Genomic DNA, 25,023 nt, shown 5'->3' with positions numbered 1-25,023 from the left:
AAAATAAAGCCAGGCTCTGTCTTGAAATTCAGGGTAGGATACAGCAGTCATCAACTACACTAGAAGGAAAAAAATTCCCTATGGGAGGAGTGAAGAACAGGAACAGGTTGCCTAGAGAGGTGGTGAAAGAAACCACCTAACCTCCCCTTCAACTGTAACTGCAGTGGGATGTTTTGAAGATTGTGTTCATTTCTCATATGAGGCTCAACATAGTGACCAAGGTAGTGGCCTCTGCCATGGTGGCCTCTGCCAATTAAGTGATGCTATGTCATACTTCCTGAGACAGCATAAAGGTTGGAAGATAATAACCCAGCATACAGGTTGGAAGATAAAATAAAATCTTAACCATCAGTTCAGAAACTGAAAGAAGCCTTTAAAAAAAAAAAAAAAAGAAAAAAAGCCAAAGGATTATCCAAACAAGCAAAGAAAAGTAAACAGGAAAGACAATCCAAAAAGCGTATATATATGAGTGACATTTTGGCAGAACTAAAATAGCAGAGCAGTGAACCAAGCCAGGGATAGAGAAAATTACAGGAAAATCCTCCCTGATGCTGTATGGCAGAGTGAGAATAAACCCTGTAGGATCTCATATGTGATGTCTGGAAAAAGCATGGTAGCTAGTCAGACGTCCTCACTATCAAAAATGTCAACATCACACTTATTACAAGACTTTTTGAAAGTGACCTTTCCATAGGTAGATATGAGCTAAATTGTCCCTTACAAACATGACTTGAATCTTTCAATTGCTATAGTGTCTGCATCTTAACCATACTAACTTCAGCCAAAGCACTCACTGCAGAAAACTGTGTGCAATATGATGCATTTATTCCTCACGGCAACTGATCCAGCATGACTTTACAGATCAAATGACTGCAGGAACAAGCTCAAAGTTGCTCTGCAGGGAATTAATCTAAAAGAGCTGGTCCAGTTCATTGTTGTGTTGAAGCTTTTATTCTAAAGTAAAGACAGAGTTTCAGAGAGATTAGACTTTAACAACCATTCTATTTTAAACTCATATTTTGTTTTTATCACACAAACACACCAAAAAAAGCACAAGCCCCCACAAACCAGTTCTTCCTTATTACACTGATTTGGTTTATCATCTGGAAGGCATCACACAAGGTCTGAGCTCAGGACAAAGAAAGGAATCTTACTCTTACCTGACTTCTTAAATAAGTAAATGCGTGCTTTCACATCACATCCATGAGCTTTTGGTTTCTTTTAACTTCATTCTCCAAAAAGCAATTAGCCGGATACTAACACAGAGTACAAGGTGGTAAACTTACTGTGGCATCTTCTGAACATGAAGCTATTACAAAGTCATTGAATGGGTTCCATTTGATGTCCAGAACATTTCCTTTGTGCCCACATATTTTGGGATAATGTGGGTCAAGCTTGCCTGTCTGGAAAAAAAATATATAATCAAACCTAAGGTGAGCCATGGAATTACAGGACATATTCAAGGCAGCTCCAGAAAGAAACTTCTTTCTGATTGTTGTCTTCCAAATGCCCTAGGTGCTCTCTGTCTGTTAAGGATGGGTTTTTGCCATCCCTGCAGGTCAAGTCTTGATGATACCACCATAAAGAATGGAAAGACTGCCCAGGCCTTCCTAAATACATGCTGCTGTCAAAAAATTTCTTGCGTGCCTACACGTATATTAGAAGACAGTATTAGGTTCAGACGTCAAAATGTAACTTGGAGGAGAAAAATCTATGAATGACATGAATCTTAAACATTTTTTAAAGATGTTTTGATAGAGGGACAAAAACCAGCAAACTCTCCTTCAAAAGACATTTCCTACAAGCAGGGAAAAAATGTTTAGGTTTGGGGTTTAGCAAAAAGTTATTTGTGACGCAAATTACAAAGTTTTACTTTCAGCAAGCTACCTATTTCTCTCTGATTGCATTCAAATCCAGCCATTCACCAAATTCAGTCAGCGTTCTAGACTCTCAAAAACCGAAACAAACAAACAAACCAACCAACCCCCTACCCACATGCTTATCTGTAGTTGCCATCTGCACTGACACAAATCCTACACGAAGTGCCCTAAAGTGTATTGAGAGCCTTGTGCCACATGGGGGCTGTACTGCATTGAATAAACCCACACTGCCGGCATGGTCTCAGCTGTGGTAGTCAAGTCTGAAATTTAAATGGTAGGAAGGGCGGTGGTGATTTTATTGACATTGAAGCAACACTTGCTTCCCTCTGTAAGAAGCAGAAGTATGGAGAGTCCCCCGACCCACCCCAGGCATCAGTTCAAGAGCAAAAGTCAGTCACTTAAGAAGAGACACATGATGGCAAGCTGCTGATGCTTACCAGCTTATTGCTTCCCGCCTGGGAGAATTGTGGACCAAAATGATTGCAAATGTGCGCTCTCCTAGAAAGTAGACTCTTCTGTAGATGTACTGCTCACTACACCTCTCCAGAGATGGGCCTTAGGAGAGCAGAGCTGAGGGGAATCACTGCTGCCCCTATAATTTTCCCAGCTTTTAAATTTTGGGAGGTTTATGCAGCTTTGAATACAGAACAGGACACCAGTGTGTAACTATTCTGGCTTCACTGGAAAGTTTGTTGCATAAACTGGGACTAACCTGCTTTAAATGGAACATCCAAAGGCTTTGAAATGTAAAATACTGTGTTTTTTAAAACTACAGTCTAAAACAATTTTCTTTTATAACAGCAACAATGCAAAGAGATTTCAAAAGGCAGAAGAGAGAAAAAAGGTCTTTAATAAGAAGCACTCCTCCACCCACAGTGTCCTTTTGTAGGCTTCAGAGCTTGGCTTCAAGATGACAACTAAAAGAGGTGGACAGCTGGATCCACAGGGATCCCTTGATCTCTAAGGGAACCCTGTCTCTCTCAGAGCTTGTTGCCTGTCTGCTCCCCACTCCATTTTAGGAGACTCCCAGGCTGTCCTAAGCCCACTTTGCCTGATCAATCCCTGAAAGCTCTCTCTCACCTCACTCCCACTTCCCAAAAAGGCTTTGGTAAAGGAGCCCTTGTCCTCCCAGCCACAAGTCTCACCTGCCCCATTACAAGCCCTGGGTCAGAGCAGGACTCACCACACATGAATCCCCCAAGAGCCAACAAACATACAGGACATGAAGCTAGAGCTGCTGGTCTCATATGCACATCTGCATGTGGAAGTGAAGGTCTTCATTGCTGGAGGAAATTTCATTCTACAGATTAAAAGCTATTTCAGTAACTAGATGTTTTGCCATTCCATGAAATGGTACCTGACTTCCACGGTTGCTGCAGACCTTGAAAATGAGCAGTTTTTCAACCACTCCCTTTCCAAAATTCTAGCATTTTGAAAAGTTTGGAGCTCACTGACAAAAATCACTTGTAGTGGAACATCTATCAAAACTCTCCCAGCAGATTTGTTCAGGGCAGATTACAGTGAGGTAGGTGAGCCCCACCTCTGCACCTATAGGGCACCAGCACAGCACTCACATGTGAGTCAGTTACATTAGGCCAGAGGGGTCAGCATCGGTTTCATTTTACAGTCCACGTTCCCAGAGAGAAGGGAGGGGAGTTTTGTCTAGGAGGTTTGCATGGCCGCAGATGTCCTCCCTTTCACACCTGGTGCTGACACAGTGAAAAACTGAAGATGGCAGACCTGGGCACAAATAATCTCCTGTCTCTTGGGACCTTGTTCTCACTTTCCTTTTGTTTCAGAGGAAAAAACCAATGTGGTCTCAACCGAGACTGGTCATCTGAGAAGGAAAGAGGCAGGACTTCAAAAGAAGGCCACAAAATTTCCCTCTCAGTCAAGATCTTTCCTTGGCATGGTGTACATACACTTCCCCAGCACATCCACACACAGGCCATACTGTGGGAAAGCAGTTGGTCTCTCAGTTGTAGTCACTGAGCTCATGTCTCCTCAAACTTGCAAGATTTACAGTCAGCCTGCTTGTTCCGGGGACCAGGCAGCCCCCGTGGCCACAACCCCTTCCCTCTCTGCTCAGATGTGCTGTCATTCCACCCAGCTGATTTCAGTGGCACATATTCACCAGGACATCCCTGACACACCCTGCAACAGACCATTTCCAAAGTGATGGCAAATATTCAGCTAATTTCTTAAGAGGTTGAATGCAAAGGCCTGCTGAAAGGATGGTTATCTAGGACATTCTCTCCATAACCTCCAATGTCCCCAGCTCTACCTCACCCCCAGGCTCTCAGAGAAGAAGACTGGTGCAGAAGGAAAGAAGTGGTATTTATTCAAAGAGAGATGAGAGAACTTTGTGTCTATGACTCAGCAGGAGAGGAGGTACAACAAACAAGCAAGGAGGTGCAGTTAAACAGAGCAAAGCTGAGGCTTCATTCCTTAGGCAGACAACCCTTCCAGCAGCAACACATGGATAAAGAAAGCATTGGAGGGAGAGACAAGAACAGCTCCCTGAACAGGTTGTTAATCCTCTTCAGCAAGTGCAGCCCTCCCTGTCCTGACTACTATCTCTTGCTTTGACCAAATGTGTGACATCCTTGCTCTTGGTGTCTTGGGCTCTACCTCCATACTTTGTCACACTCAGCATGTGTCTGCTTCCTGTGAATCCAGTCAAAAGTAACCACAGTCAGCTGTCCATTGTAAGAGGGCAATACTGTCCCAGACACATCTCCAGAAGAGGCTGCCTTTGATGCCCTGGCAGCTGAGGGTCTAAGTGTCCAGTACACTGTCTGTTGTAGCTCACCTTCACAGGGGGAGATGGCAGTCACAATAAAACACACCATCAGACGGACAAGTCAAAAGTTTCTGCTTTGCACCGGATGGTACCACTTTGGAGGTGTATCAGACAAAACAAAGTAGCTGCTATCAAAGGTCCTGACTCGGGGAATCCCTTTCTTTGGGGGGCTGAGGCTGCTTCACCCCCAGCATGGGTCAGGAATTGGTATTCAGAGAGCAGCTGTGTGAAGCACCTAATTTCCCTGATCCACAACTAAAGGTTAACCCTCAAGGGATCAACTCCTCTCCCTAGCTTCATTTTGAAGTCGTTAATTCTCCCAGACTCATCAGCATCCAGAACAGTGAGCCCCACATCTGAACTGCAGCAGCATTTACATCAGCTGCTAATGGTCTGCTCCCTGGTCTCCAGAATCCCCTTCACCAAACAAATTAAGAAGAGTTGCTCCTTAAACTTCTTCTCCTCACACCTTTATACATCTTGCTCATTTGCCTTTTTTTCCCAGACTGACTGAGGCCTGAACTGCAAAGTCTTTCCTCACATTAAAGTACTTTCATATTTTCTCACAGTTCACTGACAAACTTTAATTATGCTTCTCTGTATCTTTCTAGTTCTACCATGCCTTTGATTTCTGTATGCAATATTTCAGAACTGGGTGGAGTATCTGAGCAGGTGTAAGAAGGAAAACTTACTACAAAGACTAGATGAGCTGAGAAGAGGTGAGAAGACAGAAAAATTAATAGTAAGCAGTGCAAGCACCTTCAGCTACTTTTGCCACCACTTTGAGAGCTTGGTCTCACACCACACCCCACAGTCAACAGCTGTCTGCCTACAGATACAGTTTTGTGATGAAGTTGTTGAGCCTCAACAGACCATCACTGCGGGGGCAGAAGTGACTCAGTCAAGAAAAACAGCGTAGTGGTTAATTTTAGAAGGACAGTCTCTAAACAGCACCAGCACTGAAGGAATGAATTAACAAAGTCCAGAAGGGCCGGAAACTGTGCTAGGTTCTTCAAGCACAACCAGTTCACTTTCATCCTTAGCAAATATATATTGAAAAAGTGGCATTGCAATAACACCATCAATTAACTTTTAATTAAAGGCTGAGCTTTTGCCTTTCATCTGTTCTGTCCTGATTCCAGACAGATCGTAATCTCATACTGAAGTTAATCCACATCAGTGCATGCCTAATTTTACTGAAGCAATAAACATCAGATGGCCAGCTTCTCCCTCTCATCATATCGTAAGTCATCAAAACTCATATACATGGGATTTGTTTCTAAAAGGAAAGACCTCACAACATCAGTGCTTGAAGTTTAAGAGCTTCATTGCCTGGAAACTGTGTCTCCATTCTTTCACAAAGGAGATGATAGAACCAAACATACTCTCCTTTGGCCACAGCTGAATCCATGTCACTAAAGCGTCTTTCTTGCCCTCTGTGTCCACTAAATACTTTTTAATTTGCAGCTTCTCCCAGAAGACAAACATCTGAACAGCACATTACTCTGATTACAATAGAAAGGCAAATGAGCTGTAAAATGAAGCAAGGTGTTAAAAATCTGCAAGACATATAAATACACACATGCCAGGAGTCACCTGCTAGGGCAACTGGGGCCTCTTCCATCACTTTGCAATTTGAGTCACAAAATTAACTGACTATCCTCTGTGATCTAGCTCCCTAGAAAGCCCATCCCTCCTCCAGCCTCTGGACCCTGTCTCAAAAGCCAGCTGGTGTGGGGGAGCTCACCTGCTTGACGGGAATGACGAGGAAGGCGCCGCCACCCGCACACTCGGTGACCACAGCGATGAAGCTGGGGTTCACGGCACAGAAGTGGTTGTCGTGCACGTTGCGGGTGATGGGCACACAGTCGTAGCACTTATCCTTGCTGGCAGCTTTGCCATACACGTGCCGGAACTTGGAGCTGCGGTACTGCGGGTGCCACGACATCTGCAAGGAGAGAAACACAACATCCCAAGGCATTAAGGACAGGCCATCCTAGCAAGGCTTGCAGAGTCCCACTCCCCTCTCCCCACCACCGGCTCACCCTCCCCACTTGGTCTGCTCACACCAAGCCTCAGCCAGAATAAGGTATAGATACAGTTTTCTCTTCCCTTTGCCATAGCCTTGTTGCAGATTTCTGATGGAGAGAGGAGAGTGTGGCGAAGAAATTACAGTTCTCAGCACCAGCAGCTAGCTGGGCTGTGGATGTGCCAGCCAGTCCCTACCATTGGGGCAGGGCCATAGGGCAGCAAGTCTAAGAGGAGATGAATTCTGGCACAACAGAGTTCAGAAAGCATGAAAACACAACATCTTGGGTAAGGAAGGCATGAAAGACGACAAGAGAACAAGCCAGTCTGGATGCATGTTTTGTTTAGCCCTCAGGTGGTTGAGGACCAAATCTTACTCTAAATTTTCTTTACATGAACAGAAAAAAAGAAGTCTAACAGACCATAGGAATAGTTACAGTCACCTGTTGATGTTTTTTCCACTGACAAATATGTTATGCTTGTCTGGTTTATAACTGCACTACAGTCCTCTGACAGACAGCATTTTAAATGGTGTTTAAATGACACATAAAGTGTGCTAAACACAAGAACCCCTTCTCACAGAGAGCAGTGAGGCTTAATGCACCTGATGTAACTGATTTCATAAAATCATAGAATGACAGAGTCATAGAATGGTTTGGGCTGGAAGGGACCTTAAAGACCATCTAGTTCCTACCCCCTGACATGGACAGGGACACTTCCCACCAGGTTGCCCAAGGCCTTATCCAAACCACCCTTGAACACTGTCAGGGAAGTGGCAACCTGTTCCACTATCTCACCACCCGCACAGCAAAGATTTTCTTCTTAATATCTAATCTAAGTTTCCCCTCTTTCAGTTTGTATGCATTAGTACTTGTCCTACCACTACACTTCCTGATGAAGAGTCATTCTCCTGCAGTCTTCCCTAGAACCCTTCAGATATTGGAAGACTGCTATGAGGTTTCCCCACAACCTTATCTCCTCCAGGCTGAATAGCCCCAACTTTCTCAGCCTGTCTTCACAGGGGAGGTTCTTTGGTCCTCTTTTCAATTTTGTGGCCTCCTCTGGACTTCGTCCAGCAGTTCCATGTCATTATAATGTTGGGGGCACCAAAACTGTACACACTGTTCCAGGTGGGGTCTCACTAGAAAATGTGGGCTGTGAGTACTACTAGGGCACAAGTTCTATCCTGTTTTCTGACTCCTCCCAATTCTACTGACACAGCTCAGAGCCAACCCCACCTTGGACAAATACACATGCCTGTAAGAGTCCTGGCAGATCACCAGTTGCTTTCATAGTCATCTTTGTTACTCTTTTACCTTAGCATGTTTTACATATGTTAACTCTGATTTGTCCATATTTTTTAGCAGAATAAATCCCTTCCACAGAAAACACTAAGTGCAAAGGATCTGTTATACAGCGAGAGCTACCTGTGCCAAACAAAAATGAAGAAATGAAAGTTATTTGACAAAGAAAACAGCAATACTGAAAGCTAATCTTGGAAGAAGGGATGCTCACAGGCAGAAGGCAAGCTGAGGTTATATGCAACTGGCCAGCTCCCCAAACAGCCCCAGAGTAAGAGGTGTACTGTTCTCAAACAATTTCATGCTCATTACACTTTTAGTGGTTTAGTCACACGCGGTAGGAGAGTGCAGGCAGAAAATCACTGTATTGTCCAGATGCATCAGTATGCAGCAGTTCCTTCTTACAGCAGGACTATTATCTTTCAAAAGGAACTAAACTGCCTGGCTGCAAGGAAATTCCAGCTACACTGCTCTTCAGTTGGGAGAGAATGTGTGGTCTGAAGTTTCAAGCCCCTTCTGGAGAAAGGAGTCATCAAGCACACAGGTAAAATTACTGGGGAAGCCAGGACTCTTCACATAGAGAAGCTCAGAAGGATCTTATCAATGCACACCAATACCTCAGAAGAGGTAGTAGAGAAGACAGAATCAGACTCTCCTCAGCAGTGCCCAGCAACTGGACAAGAAGCAATGGGTACAAACTGAAACTCAGAAAACTCCACTTATATGCAATGAAACACTTTTTCTCTGTGAAGGTTTTCCAACACCAGCACAGGTTGCCCAAAACATTACAGAGTCTCCATCCTTGGAGCTATGGTCCTGGGCAACTTTTCTGGTTAACCCTGCTTTGAAAAGAATTGTACTAGATGATCTCAAGGGATCACTTCCAACCTCAACTGTTCTGTGATCCTATGATTTTAGGGCCTCTGGATCTCAGTCACGTGTATCTTGAACTGCCCTAAAAATGCCACTGCCAACATGCCAAGAAGCACACCCATATAGGCAGACTTTCAACCCAATAAACCTGAAGTGTGCCTTGCGGGCTCAGCTTTCTCACCTGTTCCTCTGACAGGAAGCAATGACAACACATTTCTTCCTCATTCATAAAAACTGCTGTTTGGACACGTAACCATTTTCAAACAAATGCAAAGAGCAACTGGTATAAGGAATGGGGGGGAAGGGGAAGAAAGGGATGAAAAATATAGCAATATTTTGTTAGTAAGACAGGATTGCTTTTACATTGCAAGAACTGGAATTATCATCTCCAAATAATTAGAAGGCATATTTGTGCATTTTATAATGTCTGAAAATTAAATGCTTTGCACAAAAGCATGAAACAATATGCTTTCCCTGAATTTTTTTCTGGACTAACAGTATTAGCTTTCTCCCTGCACTGGAGGGTTGGCCCCAGTGTAGAGGGTCTTTCCTTGCACAGCCACGTTTGAGCTGTATGAGCCCTTATGGGCAGAGCCTAAGGACCTGAAAATCCTGGGTGTGCAGCACTGGGTAAACCCTGAAGCCAGAGCTGAGGGATCTCCAGCTCACCTCACTGTTTGTGGGACATCAAGATACCAAGGTGCCCACAGCAGGGGCATGCAGATCACCCATGCACATCAGGCAGCACACATGGATAGCATATTTTGAGAGGCTGCTGGAACTGACTCTCTGGTCAAAGAGGCAGAAGGCCTCTCTCACTTGCTGCTCAGGCCTCTGATGCCACCACATAGACTGATCCTGAACAGACAAAAGGATAAAAGTGACTGATGAAGGGATCACTGACCCTCTGCCAGGGTAGTGCAGAGTCCTTTGCATCCTGGAGAAAGAAGGAAGGCAGCATAGCCTTTGCAATCCAGGAATCGGCCTCCTGCCTTCCCTCCTCATCCTCCTGACTTAATTCCCAGTATTTCCAGCCTCCCGTGGGGGAGGGGAGAACTGGAATGGAGGGAGATAGTGCAGATTATACTACTGTTCATGTATTTCTAACCATACAGCTGATGTAAAGACTGTGCTTAGCAATGTCCTCTCACTCAGCTCTCAGGAACCAAACCCTGGGACCTTGTGGTTTTCAGTACCACCTCTCCCAGCAAAGAAGTTTAAGTAGATCTTTTCCTGAGGCTGTCAAGAGTTCCTGGAGAAGGACACAAAGATTCCTACAAGCTCTTCTCAGACCTCTGCTTACCAGGTTGGATACCAGCCTTTTCAGGCTGGACAGTGTTTCCAGACAGCTTCTGCCTATTAAGATCTGCAACCTTAGCACTGGAAACCCTATTTCATGAAAGAGTATGTAGTGCTTCAGACAAAATACAGTAAAACACATCCATTTGCTTCGGAATTCCTCACTGCTGGCAAAAAGAGGAAGTAGCTCCTTTGTCTCTGTAAACAGGATAATGCAACTATAAGAGATATGGCAAGGACACACAGTTTAAATTTATTTCTGTAGCTTCTCACTCTAGGCATTCCTGGGTCTTGACTCCAAAAGAATGTTGTAACATGGACTACTCTGAGAGGCAGATCTGATTGTGAGGAGAGTCTCAACTCCTCAGAGGAAACTTCATGAAAGCTTGATGCAGCAAGTGCAGTCAGCAACAGGTAACTCCTCTGTGATAACATATTTAAGAAGAATTCAAAAGAAACATGGGTTGCAGAGTTGTGATTGCAACCAGAGAAGAGCAGAGAGAGAATATGTGAGAACAAGTCTGAAAACACCAAAGTGGAGAGGGAGGGACAAGAGGTGCTCCAGGCACTGGAGCTGAGATTCCCCTGCAGCCCGTGGGGATCCATGGGGGATGTAGAGATCCACTCACAGCCCGTGGGGATCCATGGGGGATGCAGAGATCCACTCACAGCCCGTGCAGGGGGTGCCCATGCTGGAGCAGGTAGGTTCCTGGAGGAGACTGTGACCCTGTGGGAGACCTGTGGAGAGAGGGGCCCAGCTCCCAGGCTGGAGCAGCCTGTCCTTGGAAGATTGCACGGAAGAGTGACCCACACTGCAGCAGTTTGAGGGGGACTGGTGAGATGGAGTCACATCAGAGAAGCTCATGGAGAGCTGACCCCCATGGGAGGGACTCCAGGGTGCAGCAGGTGAACAACTCTTCGCCCTGAGCAGTGGGAGCATCATCGGGTGATGAACTGACCATAACCCCCATTCCCTGTCTCCTTACACTGCTAGGGTAGGAGGTAGAGCTAGAAAAAGGGGGAGTGGGGGAAGGGTGTTTTTAATGGTTTACTTCACTTCTCATTATCCTGCTCTGATTTTGTTAGCAACAAATTCACTCTGCACCTCTAAGTTATGCCTGTTTTGCCCCTGATGCTATCTGCTGAATGACCACTCCCCCTTGCCTAATCTCAGTCCAGGAACCCTTCATTAAATTTTCTTTCCCATCCAGCTGCAGAGAGGAGTGGGTGAGCAGCTTTAGTGGGTGCCTGGCACCTGGCCTGGGTCAACCCACTACCAACATGCATGACATTTGTGAATTCTGGATGAATTTATCTTGGTCCTGGACAAAATAACCACATGGAAAAAGTGAAATATCTTTGAGGAAACCCAGACATATGGTAACTTAATCCAGATCAAACTGAGAGTACCCTGCACTCTGGCACTACAGTATTTTGTGAAAGACTCACAGCAGCAGAGTCAGCCCCAATAGTGTAAAAACTCAAATCTTTGTCAACACCTTATTCTACCATTTCTCATCTTTGATATCCTTAGTGTTTTTTATATCCCTGGCAGTGCCAGGAGCAGACCAGGAAATTATTTTCCTTACATCCTGGGAAACGCCTGAAAGAAGATTGATGGGCACCTTATCTCCTAAAAATACCAGTTCTCGGGTGTGGCTCCACACACTGCTAGGAGGTGACCTCTCCAGCACACAGTGCTGGACTGCTTGTGGTCTGGCACCTTCAGCCTCATCCACAAGCTGATTTTTCTTACTCTGACCAGAAAATTATTGTCGGGGGACGATAGGTATTATGAAAACACAAGCAAACAAACAAGCAAAAGACAACAACAACCAGCAATGGCAAAATCCATCCAAAAACCAGAACAAGGCACTGGAGCAGATCAGATCATAGAAAGTATCTGATGTGGGTTAGAAAGAGCACAAATGCTAGAGGTCACAATGTGAAGGGAGGGGAATTGGAGTGTTTTGGCAGCAATGAGATCTCTCACTCTGCTCACCCAGAGAACTACAGCCAGGCAGTGTGACCACGTCACCCCAGGAAAGACACAGCTATGAAGCACAGCTTGCCTCATTCCGCTGTGAATAGATATGCACACCTCCAGCTATGATGGCACCAGAAGACTTGGGAGCCAGGACTTCCATACATCCTGCTTCTGATTGCCAGGAAGGTGACTCGTTTTCTACTTCCCAGAGCAGGACTGTCAGGTGCTGGTCCCCAACCTGCCAAATAGACCCAAAGAGCGCAGCATTGTGACTCCTTTGGAGCCAAGAGTGTCTGCTGCCATCCATCTCAATTCAACAATGAGCTTAGTGTTGGTGACAATTTTTCACTGACTTTATACCAGGGGAAAGGCTGAACAACCTCACTATTTACCAACCTGGATGTTGTCCAAGTATTTTCCTTCCTTCCAGGCATGTTCCCTATTCTGAAAATACAAGCAAGAAATGAGATAGACAGCTTTGTGCAGAAGTACCAAGTCATGGCACGAGTTGTCTGTATTTCCAAGAGAGAAATGACATGTAAGAAGTGTGCAGACATGAGGATGCTGTATACTGTGTGCTCATGCTCCACTCCCCTGGCCTGCACTAGGATTTCTGTTCAGCTTGTGCTTCAATCACCAGCAATATGAACACTAGACAAAAGCCCTCAGCTCTGGGCACTGCTCTTGAGGATGTGCCAGAGAATTAGAGGAGAATTCAGAGCAGAGCTGTATGGACCAGTGACCAGAGCTGTGAGATCTGCTAAGAAATCCTAGAAATTTTGGGAGATGAAGGAGGGAAGCCATGACAGTAGGCTTCAAACACAGAACAATTTGGTGCAAGGAGGATATAGATCATCTGCTTTCAAAGTCTAGAGGAGACAAGAGAGTCAAAAGGCATGTGTTTTAACTGCATCAAAGAAGTTTCCAATTAGGCAGCAGCAAAACTTTTATCAGTCATAAGAGTGGGAGAGAGAATGGCATTAATCTCTCCTGGCATTTCCCAGGCAGATTCAATAAAAGCCTAGCAATGACAACAGAGCTACAGCTGCTCCTGATTTGGACAGAAAACAGACTCACAGAGATGGAAGAGAAATCAGATAATAGTTTTAATTTCATGTGCAATAAGTCTGCTATGTCCGGAGTGTGGCAGGGCTGTACACCCACACATTCATCCTGGCTGCACTAACCCACTCAGAAGTGCACCCAATATCTCCATTTTAAGCAATTTTCACTTGCAGTACTTAATGCCAAAATTTCAATTTTTAGCATTCAGCTGCTTTGTCCCTGGCTGTTAAAAATTGAAATTTTGGCTACTTGAGAAAAATTGAAAATTTGCCTACACAGTTGCTACTTGAGAACAATCTGCTTCATTATGGTACCAAGAGCTGAGTGGCAATTAAATGTTTAGAAATGGCCATGATTCCAACCATTAACTGGCCAGAGTAGCTACTTTTAAAGATATCACACTTTAGGGTTGCTATTAAAAGTGGTATAATGGTAGATGATAGCCAATATAACAGTAGATGAAAGCCAGAAGTTGAATTTCAGTTTGTTTGTTTGATGCAGAGTTTGAGCCAAAACCTTTTCCACTGCATTGTAAAAACAAGTAAAAACCCTGTTTCCTTGAGGTTAATCTCAACAAGGACTTGTAGAGGGACAAGACCACCCCATTGAGATACGGGCCTGAAGATAATGGTGAGCAAAAGGGGTAGCACTTTCAAAAGCAGAGATTACATGACATCATAGTAAAGGAAGGAAATGGATATGTAAAAGCATTGAAAGTGGTACAAAACACCACCTGGAGAAATCAAAGGAGCTGAACAAATCCAGTGGGCTCAAGAAATTTCTGCTCTTTACAAGGCCACATGGAGCTCCTTCAGGAACATGTCTGAGGTCTCTGGCAGCAAAAAGGTTTTCAAGTTAACCAGGCTGGAAATCACCTCCCTGTTTGCAGAGAGCTGTTCTCCGTGCCCAGAGCTGCCCATGGCCCATTCCAGGACCCATCTCCTGTGGAAGCATACTGGCTCCAGACATGAACAACACCCTCTCCATGCCCCTTGCACAGCACGCTCCTGGCAGCACCCAGCATGCATCCATCCAACACGCATCCATCAGGGCACAAGTCCTTGACCCCTTCTGTCCCCGCTGCCAACACTTGTCACTGTTTCACTGATTCAAGGCTGTGAAGGGAGGAGGCTCACAGATGACTCCAGTGACACAAACAGGCCTTTTACTCCATTGCCTGTAAGATATTCTTTTTACAAGTTTCATACAAACTAAGCCTGTGCAACCACAAGATCACTGCCTGTAGAGCATCACATCAGATGAGTCTTTTGAGTCTCCCACAAGACTGTCTTGGCATGGAAGCAGGGCACATAAAGGCTGCGTGGATTCCAGAGGCAGCACTCAAACCAAAGCAGTATTTTTAGTCCAAGTAACAGTTTGTAAATTCTAACAGAAAGCTCTCTAGCTCTATCTGCCTTCAGGTAAGCAACAGAGGGACAGACTGCCTGTGTCCACTCTTGAGCTCTGGGTCATATGGGCCATTTACTGAAGAGTTGGATTTGATGACTTGTGGGTGCCTTGCACCTCAGAATATTCTGTGAAATCTGTGAAACACCATTCCAGTGATCAAAGAACAGACAGAGCTCCTCAAGAGACCAGAATCTGGCACAGCATCCCCTGAAGAGACAAACTTGTACCCTTTCCCCATCCAAACCCACAATAATATACTCACACTCATCAGAACACCTGGGGTCAGAGCCTTCCAGTACAAAGTGCACAATAATTCCATTGCACAGATCCATCATATGCATGGTACATGCCCCATGCCAAATAATGGTTTTGTGTTCTCTTGTGCAGCACACTTCTAAGCAGAGTAGAAACATGTGCCAGTGAATTAATAATGGTTATGTTTGCTTCATGCTCCCCCAGCTTCATGCAAGAAATCTCCCTTCTCCTCAAGACCTGTTCTCCACATGGCCAGCATTGCATTCCTGCATGAAAGCTGCCCTGGCATTGGGAGGACCAGGCTGAAATCCAGCCAAACCTCTGGAGACCTAGTCCCACTGCACATGACAGTCTAGCAAAAAAAACCTTTTAAGTACTGTTTCATACTGCTCATAGGCAGGTTTCCAAACTTTACCTACACCTCTTACTTGCCGTCTGAAAAGCACTTCAGACATTCAGGTGATCTAGCCTGACAAGGTGGACTCTCTTCTGTGTCCTTACTGCTAGAGAATCAAGAGAATTTAAAGTTCTGAAAGACTTTTCAGAGGTCTCAATCCCTTAAAAGTTAGAGGTAATTTGAAAAGAGAGACCAACAGAGAAAAAATACACTCTGCCCTCATTCCTTCTCTTTTATGCAGGGTCAAAAGAGATAAAAAGGGGAGAAAAGAAGGAATGCAAATGATAATAAGGGGGATTTTGAAAGTTACAATGAGCATTTCAATCTCAAATGCTATTAAAACTTCACTTCCCTTTTTACCTTCTGCTTTGGAATGCAAAACTTACATTGCATTGGTAGTGCCCCTTTCCTTTCAGCCTAACCATTTTCAAGTGATATTTCTATGGCAAAAAACCTCATAGGAGCAGCCTTGCAAGTCTTTTGAGAGAACTGTTTGCAAGCAAGCAAGGAGAAGACACAGCGATTCAAACTTCCAACCTCATGCAAAAAAAGCAGATGGGAAGTGGCAGAAGGATATACAGCTAGAAAACTCCTGAGAAGACACACATCCTCTTCTCAGTTCTGTACCACCAGCCCATGAAATAAAATCTTTACCTGCACTCAGCTCCAAGTAATAAAATCAAACAGAAGTAAGAATCACTGTCATTCCCAGAATCTGCCTAGATCTATTATTTTCTCTGGTCCCTTCTCTCCTTCTTTCTTGAAATCATGCATCATTTCATCCATCTTATCCTTCTCCTGTTCTCCTAAAATCTCTCTCCTCCCCTCCATTTTTCTTCCACACCACTTATTCTCTCAAAATCCATCTCTCCTCATCCAAAAGTAAGGTAACTTGATGCAAGAAGGTAAGAAGAGTCACTCTGGGAGACTCAAAAAGCCATTTTTTCAGCTACCTTGTCTCTGCCAATGACAATTAGACAATGCTTACATCCAGATGACAAGAAAAAGATGTACATGAAGTCAGCTTCAGTACTGCCTCACACTGAACACCAAGCAGTGTATTGGAAATAGGGGATACATCCCTATTCCCAGTGCCGCAGGACTTGTAGAAAAGAAACAGTTAAACACATCATTTTAAATAAGGCAATTATTATTCCATGAAATACTGCTGATTTTCTGCCTGAGAGCCAGCTACACGCACTGTAAATTACATGACGTTGCTCCATACAAAGCAAACTCTACCAGAGAGCTTCGTAAAAAGTACTTCCCCTCTCCTCACTCTGCTTTCCCCACAACGGAGTTATGTTGAAGCTGGAAGACATGTGCTACTTGCTCCCAAACCAAGCTTCTGCATTAGGCACAGGGTCCTGGTTTCAGCGTCTCTCTGCTATAAGCAGATTATTGTCCCCTCTTCTGACCAGAGAGGTGTGATTCTTGCTGCATCTTGCTTCCTGATGAATCTTGGCAGAGTAACATCTGCAAGCAGGCTGCTCCAAAACTTTCTGCTTTTACCTAGCCAGCATCTGAGCACAGGGCACAGCTCTGATCAGGGAAGCACTGCAGTGCAGTACATACCTCACACTGGCGAGGTTAATGTGTCTTATACATCCTGCAAAAGACATCTGTCACCTGCATGGGACACCCTAGCAAGACTCCCATGCAAGCACCTTCACTGGGATATGGCTGCTTTTCGCAGATAACTAATCAACTAAGACAACTAAGTCCCAGGCCCACACAATTAGACTGGGACAGTTTTGGCCATCACAAATACATCACATAATTGTATTTACTCTGAATAATGCTATTAATGCTTCTTTCACAGGACAAAGGTCTCTCCCTCCAGGACTTGGTACTGCAACCCTGCCCCTGTGGTTAAGCAAGAGCATTCAAAGAGACAGCCGTTGAAAAAACAGTGTGCAAAGGTACTTCTTGCTTCCAGACAGCTTCAAAACCTTCATCCTAACACTGCCTCAAATGCATTCCTCACCCTTTCTTCTTGCCTTCTGCAGAGAAAGGGTTGCTGGCTGCAACCCTGATGGGAGCGCAGTGATCACAAAGCAAGCAAACAATGAGAAATGTCTGTTTGTTGTACTAGTCTGCAGGTGTCACTTTTAGTACAAGCAATCAGTGCAATTTCCCATCCTATGTGTCATTTGCCACCAGCTAGCATGGAAATGTAAAGGGCTTCATTAGAAACAGCAGAGCAGGAAACACATTGCTCTTGCTAAATCAAGTATTGTAGTAAGGTGTAGTTTTCTTCAAGCAGCATGCGCTCATCCCAAAAAAGTTTTGGAAGACAGGACAGAGTTGTGCGAACACAGACCAGGCTCAGGCATGAGCAGTCAGCCCACTGAAGAACAGTCCGGTCATCATTTGTTCATCCCCACACCAATATCAGTCCCAGTTGATTTAATCAGACCTCATCCTGATCCCATTCTCCTCTTTTCCCTTTCATCTGAAGCAGCAGTAAGGGACAGCTTTATCACACATGAAAATTAACTCTGTGGCTAAGAGAAATCAGTATGGCCACAGCTTTCTCCAGCTGCACCATGCAAACTCCCAGAAGGAAGACTCCCTCACTCTCCCAATGCCCTGCACCACCTTCCCTAGGCTGACCTATCCTCACAGACTTCTGCCCACACTTTCCATGCATGACCTGGTGAACCAGCAGAGCAGGGAGTACTTTCAGGACCAGGGAATATACTGTCTCTTGTTTCCAGAGACGACTTGCCTGCAGCCAGATGGAAGCCAGTGGGACTGGCCTTGTGACTCTCTCAATCACAGAATTGCTACTTACATGTGTGTACTCCAAAATACCAAGTTCTGTGCAGCACCAGGCAGGTGGGGAGGGAGTCCCTGGTTTGCAGCCTGCTAAGAAACTAAAAGAGACCCCCTCAAAACACCAAAGGAACTACTGCACTGCCAGGCTGATAGAAGAGTGGCTGGAGGCTTTGACAAGACATCCTTTCGCTTCATTGGTCTGACACAACACTCACCTCAACCTACTAGCAGCTCTTGTTTCCCCATGAGGAAGGTCTTCATCACTTAGGCAAATGCTCTTCTCTCCTGTCCCCTCCTGCTCGGTGACAACTTGTTAGATTTTCCCATCAACAAATCATTTTTACATCAACAAATCAAAGCCAAGCCCTCAGTACAGTCACCCAAATTTTGTGTTGAAAGGGTCATGCTGCCCCTTCTCATTTTAAACATTCCTTGACTTAGGTTGTGAAAGCTTTTGGGTAAGGCCATGTGAAATACACCACTGTGTCTATGGAGAAAATATTGCTACGAACTAATCTTGGAGACAAGCATTTAACAAATTATCTATTCCAACACTGGCAATGGTACACCATGGACCACCTTCCAGTTTTCTGGTACTGAGGAGGTTGCTCACTGGTGCACTAGGAAGATGCAGGTACCACAACAGATCTCCAGCTTTTCAGCTCCTTTCTTAAAGAAAATGGGAAACTTTTAGTTTGCACTGATGTGTAACTCTGTAACACACTTGTGTCTCAAAATAGTTCCAAGCACAAATGAGGAAGTTTGTTGCAAAGGAGCACTAGAAAAAGCAGGAGGTGCACTGAGACTAGGAGGGCAGTGAGTGCCTTTTTCACCTTTTTACTGCTAAGATCAGCCTTCAGGCACCCTGGAGCTCTGAGAGATCCAGAAAATTCAAAGCAAGGAAGACTGATTCTTGTTGGAGGAAGATCAGGTCAGAGAATGTTTAAACAGATTGGATATGGACAAGGGTCTGATGGAATGGACTCACAGGAGCTGATGGAGCTGGCCCTTGTTGTTGCACAGTCATTCCTGGTTTTCTTTGAAAATTCATGGCAATGAGGTATTGTCCTTGAGGACTGGAAGAATGTGGGACTCTTACTTTCAAAAGGGCAAGACAGAGGATCTGGGGAACCACAGACAGTTCAGCCCAAGCTTGATCAGAGAGCTAAATGTAAAAAAGTTAGACTCTGAGGGTGGTCACACACACTCTGCCTGTCTGAGACACAAGTTGCTGAGAGAGGCTGTGGAGTCTTAGAGACACTCAAAACCCAACCAAACACCCTGAGCCTGCTCTGAGATGGCAGCTGGACTAGGTGAACTCCAGAGCTGCCTCCACCCTCAGCCATGCTGTGAAATCTTCACTGATCCCTTGGGTGAGGATCCTGAACAAGGATCCTGAACAAAGAACTTCCAGCGTGAAGAAGATGGGAGATATCCATGTTACACAACACTGCCTGCAAGGGACTCATCATATGGGCCATGCTAAGAGGAAGCAGCAACTCAAACGAATGACATAAAGCAAGAAAAATAGCTGGACCTCAGTGTTGCCTCAAGTTTGCCTGCTTTTCACTGTTTGCATTTTGTTCTCACGCAGCTTCAAGTAAACCAGGTATGTTTTTAGAAAATAATCTCATCTTTACATTCTTCTCCTCTGGGAGGAGAAAGATGATTTATGTTGATGTTCACCAACGAGGTCAAAGAAGTGGCTACCTGTGTAGCCAATCTTGGCCTGTCTGTAAATTTGTATATATATGGAGTCAGAAAAATAAAGTAGAAGCTTTCCTGCTTGACCTCTGCTGGCCTGCATCGTCCTTTCGTGCTCCTAACAGCAGCCGCAAGTGTGACCCTCTGTCACACCTCAGTGTAAACTCTCTCATTCAAGACCAACTAGATGAGGAACAGGCAGATGAGAAGGTTTTCTGGGGAGGCTGGGAAAAGGAGAATGACATCAAAGTAGTAAAAAGTGGAACATGGTAGATATGCGATAAAAGTGAGAAAGATGGAGAGTCAGCCCAGCTTTTGTAAACCCTTGCCAAGGTTCACAATCCAAACAGCACTAACAAAACCCAAAATCACCATGACATGGTATATTCAGATTCCAGTACTATGGAAGTTCCTTACCACAGCATGAGGTTAGCAAGAAGATCCTCCAAAGGGTGATTTGTGAAAAATGGCAACACCTACATTTGAGTGGTGCAGGCTTAAGTTCAAAATAGACTTTAACTACCCTGTATACACACATACATGTCCTCCAGGAAGCAAAAATTTGTGGAACAAAAGCAGATCATCACAGGTCTTGTGAGTCCATACTTTTTCCTGTCCTTCTAATTCATTTTTCTACATTCTCCCCTAAGGACTCTTTTTTCCAAAATTCTTAAGTAATGGAGAGACCATCATCATCTGGCTAAACTTAACCCAGCAGACAGCTGCCTTTATAATTATGCAGCTTTTCTCTGCTGTCAAAATTTATTCTCCTTTTGTGCAGTGTTCCTTGCTTCTTATTCTGTTTAGCCAGATCACAGGCAAAAGACTCTACCCTTCTTACTGCAGGAAGCTTTCCTCCACAGCTTACACAGAGCTTCCCAGTGCTCTTTGGTTTTTTACCTCATTCTCCTTCTGTCAACCACGTTTTCTGAACAGCTGATGAATTTGTCCTCCTTGCTTCCACTCTCTTTGGCTCATCTGCATTTTACCAAAGCAGCTGCACCTAAAACTGGCAGAATACATCTATTACACTAACATGGATGGACAAAACCATCCAAGGCTCCCTGTAAAAATTACCAAATATTCTCCAGTTCATATTTATCATTTTCTTTCTACAGCATGTCACTGGGTGGTGTTGCAATTAAATGCGGCCTTTGGATGCTTTTCTGCAGAACTGCACTGGGTCTGATGGTACTGCAATATCTGAAGACCTGAACCTCTCTCTGCTGAACCTTGTCTCAATTTTCCCATGCCATCACTTCAGTTCATCAAGGCAGTTTCAAACCAGAGCCCTGCCATTCTGCAAGCTTCCTGGTCCTCCTGGTTTCCTGTTTATTGTTTATTCCTTTGTCCTAATTGCTAATAAAAATACAAAAAGCATCAGATGTCAGGAAGAACCCTGCAAAATTCTTCTCAATAAACCCTCACATTCTGATACTAAACTGTCATGTAAGCACTCCTTTATAATTCTCTCACCAGATTTACATATACCTGACAACAGACAGATGCACACAGTGCATAATCCCTCATGCTTCTGCCTACACTAGGTTTTGCTCTGCACATCAACAAACATTCATGTGCAGCCATGGTTCTCTAAAGGCAAGATGGCGATGAAAGCATCTTCTCCTTTCCCCTTGTGAGAAGTATCCCTTTTGGATTAGTTTCTGCATGCCAAGGAGGACCAGCAATACTGGTGTGATTGTATTAATATAATTACAGGCTTTAGCTTCTGCTGAAAATGTATTCCCACATTTTAGGCCTGGAAATAGGCCTGGAAAACCCAGTGGTAGTAACAGGATAAGCAAAGGTGTCTGTGCTTTGCAGTATATGAAAAGCAACGGCTCTAGAAATCCAGAGAGCAACTACAGCTCACACCTTACAGCTCAGCAGATAACACTAACTATTCTTTGTTTTATTCTAGCCATAGCTGTTTAATTTCAAAATAGAAATTGTCTTTTCCTGCCCAGGAAAGGGGTGGGGGAATTGCTCCCTGAGAGCACTCACTCTTCAGAACATTTATGCATTAGCTTTGCAAGTAAGCAGGTAACCACCTCTTAAGTTCGGCATGTCTGACTTGTCCTTTGCCAGTCACTTCCCTGCACCCAGCAGCACAGTCAGAGCACAGCCATAAGCACACAGGAGCTGTGCCATATGCTGGGCTATGCTCGGCAATCCACATGCCCCAGTGTGTCCATTTGCCCCATCCATGTTACAGACTAGTTTGCTGGCTCCCACCCTCATCCAGGCAACATTTTTAATTTAACTTAATGCTCTCAGGTTTACATTTTTGAGTTTGCGCCCTTTTTTTCTTTTTCCAAAAATCCACCCACACATGCTTCCATCTTCATAGACAGAATACAAGTACACCGTTAAAAAGGCAACCCTAAAGGCAAACAGAGGAATGTTAGTGTTATCTACAATTTGTAAGACACACACATGAGAAACAGTTTCCTGTTTTATCACAGTATATGTTGAGCTTCAAGACAAAATCAGAGCCCCCAGAATTTCATCACCAGACACCAGCCTTCTAGCTCAGATGCCAAATAAGAACAGACCATTTCATTTCTGGGCTTGCTTTACACAAACCTATCACACCAAATGGTTTGTGGGCCTCTCAGCTTAAGCTGGGTTCCCCTCAAAGCCATGGATACTCTCCTAGGCATATCTGCAGTATGTAGGTGACACACCCTTAGACGCACCTTGCCATCCAAATTCCACTTCTGTGCCACAACACTGTCAAGGGGAAATTACCAGTAATAAATTCCTTTGGAACCAAAGTCAACCAGACCATATAATTATACAGAGCTTATACTATCTGCACGTGTCATCTCAAACAATACTACAAGCTCAGAGGCTACAGGTTCATTGTTACAAGGGAAATAAGCAACACTGATCTGGTAGCTTTCACCTCTTGGTTCATGACTTGGTTGCACCTAATGCAGGGCAGGTGGAGACATGCATCCACGTCTCTTCCACAACTGTGGTCTGAAAAGCAAAATCTTTGAGAAGCAAATGTAGCCTTGGAGGTGAGATTTATCAGTTCAGAGTCCCCAGATGGAGAAACCAACCACCAGACCATGGTCTTGACCACGTCACTTGACAGCCAGCTGTCAACAGTCAGCAAAGGGAGCTACAGAAAAAGATATGCTCCTAGGCTGGCTTCTGTGTATTCAGTCTCCAGGATCTCAGTTACAAGTCCAGTTACAAGCACATACACTGTAGTTTTGCCCCCATATGCTGCAGTTTCGCCTCTTCATACAAAATCAGGGCCCATGTAACACAGCACTGAATGCTGAACCCTGTGTGAGGTCTTCCCACTGCAGCCAGTGTGCAGAAATACAGGACCTGTGTCCCATAGCCCTGCTGCTACTGCTGCTGCTGGGTGCCCCAGCATCTGTGTACAGCAGTGGGAATCTCATGGGTAGGACCACTGAATATGCATTAACGGAGCATCCGAAGTGGGACACTTACTGCAGACATTTGAGCCGGGATAGGGAAGCAGTTTAAGCTGGTGCCACAAGAAAACTGAGTTACTGATGAAGTCTTGCAAACAAGGCCAGCCTAGCAAGCAGTTTTGTATGAATAATGCATTAAAAAAAAAAAAAAAAAAAAAAAAAAAAAAAAAAAAAAAAAAAAAAAAAAAAAAAAGCTGTGAATGGTTTTTGTAAACAAGAAAGGAGGTGGAAGGAAGTGGAGAGCCATTAACTAAGTGATCTCACATTCCTCGATTTGCTTTATCATTCTCAGTATTCAGAAAAAAGGCTTAAGAGCAGTCCAGGCTCTCTAGTGAATCAAGGAAACCACACAAAGGACCGTACCACTCCTCACAGCCTCCAGGCTGTACATTAGCTTTTAGCAACGGTATCTACCACATGAATAATGCAGCACGTCTTCCAGAGCATCTGTACTCCAATCAATCCACAGTAGCAAATAAAAACCTTCCAGCACGCCTTTCTATCAGGCAGCAGGACCTTTTTACAGCTGCTCAGAGGCATATCCTTGGAAAAACAACCCTATCTGCGACCAAAGATGGAAGCTTTTAAATCGGCCAGCTGGGTCCCAGCCTTTGAAATCAGCCATCCTTCGATGGGCCTCGATTTTATCAATTGCCTTTCTTTGTCTTTTGTTCCATAAGAATCCACACCCACCGTTCTGGGGCTCAGATTAAGGGAGCTCAGACTAAGGTTTCAGTCGGCTTTCAGAAATAGACACGTGTCTCTTCCCAAAAGCAGCTCACAGCCTGCAGCTGGCCCTTCCCAAGACGGACGTGGTGGCCTCGCCGGACATACAGCATACACACCACATCCTTCTCCTGCACTATAAAGCAGCCTCATAATGAAGTATGGGCAAAGGGCCTTCACCAAACCAAGCATCAGACAGATGCTCCAATCTGTATTTTCAGAAGCAGAAGAGGTGATGGAAAGAGGCACTCTGTCCATGTCTATCACCAGTGCTGGTTTGAGCATTGCTCCTCTGCACAAGCACAAAGGTCCCTTCTCCCGAGCAGCCCACCAGGAGTTGTGGGAACTGCTTCTGTCACCACAGGCAGCACATCATGCAGGCTTACTGGCTGCCTGAGGAAGGGCATGCCACCACTGCAGATGGACCAGGATCCACAGCAGTGCTGGGGGGACAAAATGACAGCAGCAAGTGAGATCTCGAAGAACAACATATTCTAGTGACATTGTCTGTCATCAGAAAACCCAGCTCTAAATAACACTCCAAAATATTTGCAGCTCTCCAGGATGACACAAACACTTAACTACAGTGCCCTGGTAAGTGGGTTGTGGAAAACAAACAGCTCTGCCTGTACGATAAACATTGCACAAGTAGCGAGGACATGAAGTAGGAAGGTGAAGGAGTCAATCAAAACTAAAATAATGAGTTGATTTCCTCATCCACAAAACTGGAAGGTCAACAGCCTTCTCTAAGTGCACAGCAGCCCCTCTTGCCCCTTATTTTTAGTGCACACTGGCCGAGGCAGGACATGAGGTCTCAGGTGAGTCCTTGTAAGGAGACATGTCAGCCCTACAGCCATGCTGGCAGTAGGTCAAAGTTTACACAGAGGGTACCACATGGACACAGCCTCAGGAGAGGGGCGACAGTGGCTCCTCCACTGACACAGGCATCTTCTGCTCAGACCATAAGCAGAAGGATATTTCAGTAATTTGGCATCCCCCAGTTATTTGCTTAGGCCGGGAAAGACAAACATTGCAAAGAGACCCAGCCTGTACTGAAGA

At 44.8% G+C, this 25,023-nt stretch overlaps 1 protein-coding gene across 1 annotated transcript in view; it reads right to left on the bottom strand.

The window, feature by feature from the left end:
- CORO2A (coronin 2A) overlaps positions 1-25,023 on the bottom strand; it is a 63,453-nt gene that overhangs the window by 15,482 nt on the left and 22,948 nt on the right. Inside the window, exons 2-3 of the mRNA XM_066338957.1 lie at positions 6,431-6,631; positions 1,287-1,403 (exon numbers count right to left, since the gene is read on the bottom strand). Of these exons, the coding sequence (XP_066195054.1) occupies positions 1,287-1,403; positions 6,431-6,631 (318 nt within the window). The remainder of the gene's footprint in view (positions 1-1,286; positions 1,404-6,430; positions 6,632-25,023) is intronic.

The sequence above is a fragment of the Sylvia atricapilla genome, chromosome Z (genome assembly GCF_009819655.1).
Source record: "Sylvia atricapilla isolate bSylAtr1 chromosome Z, bSylAtr1.pri, whole genome shotgun sequence".
Taxonomy (NCBI): Eukaryota; Metazoa; Chordata; class Aves; order Passeriformes; family Sylviidae; genus Sylvia; species Sylvia atricapilla.
The sequence above is the reverse complement of the archived record's forward strand: the minus strand, read 5'-3'. Positions and strand labels throughout refer to the sequence as shown.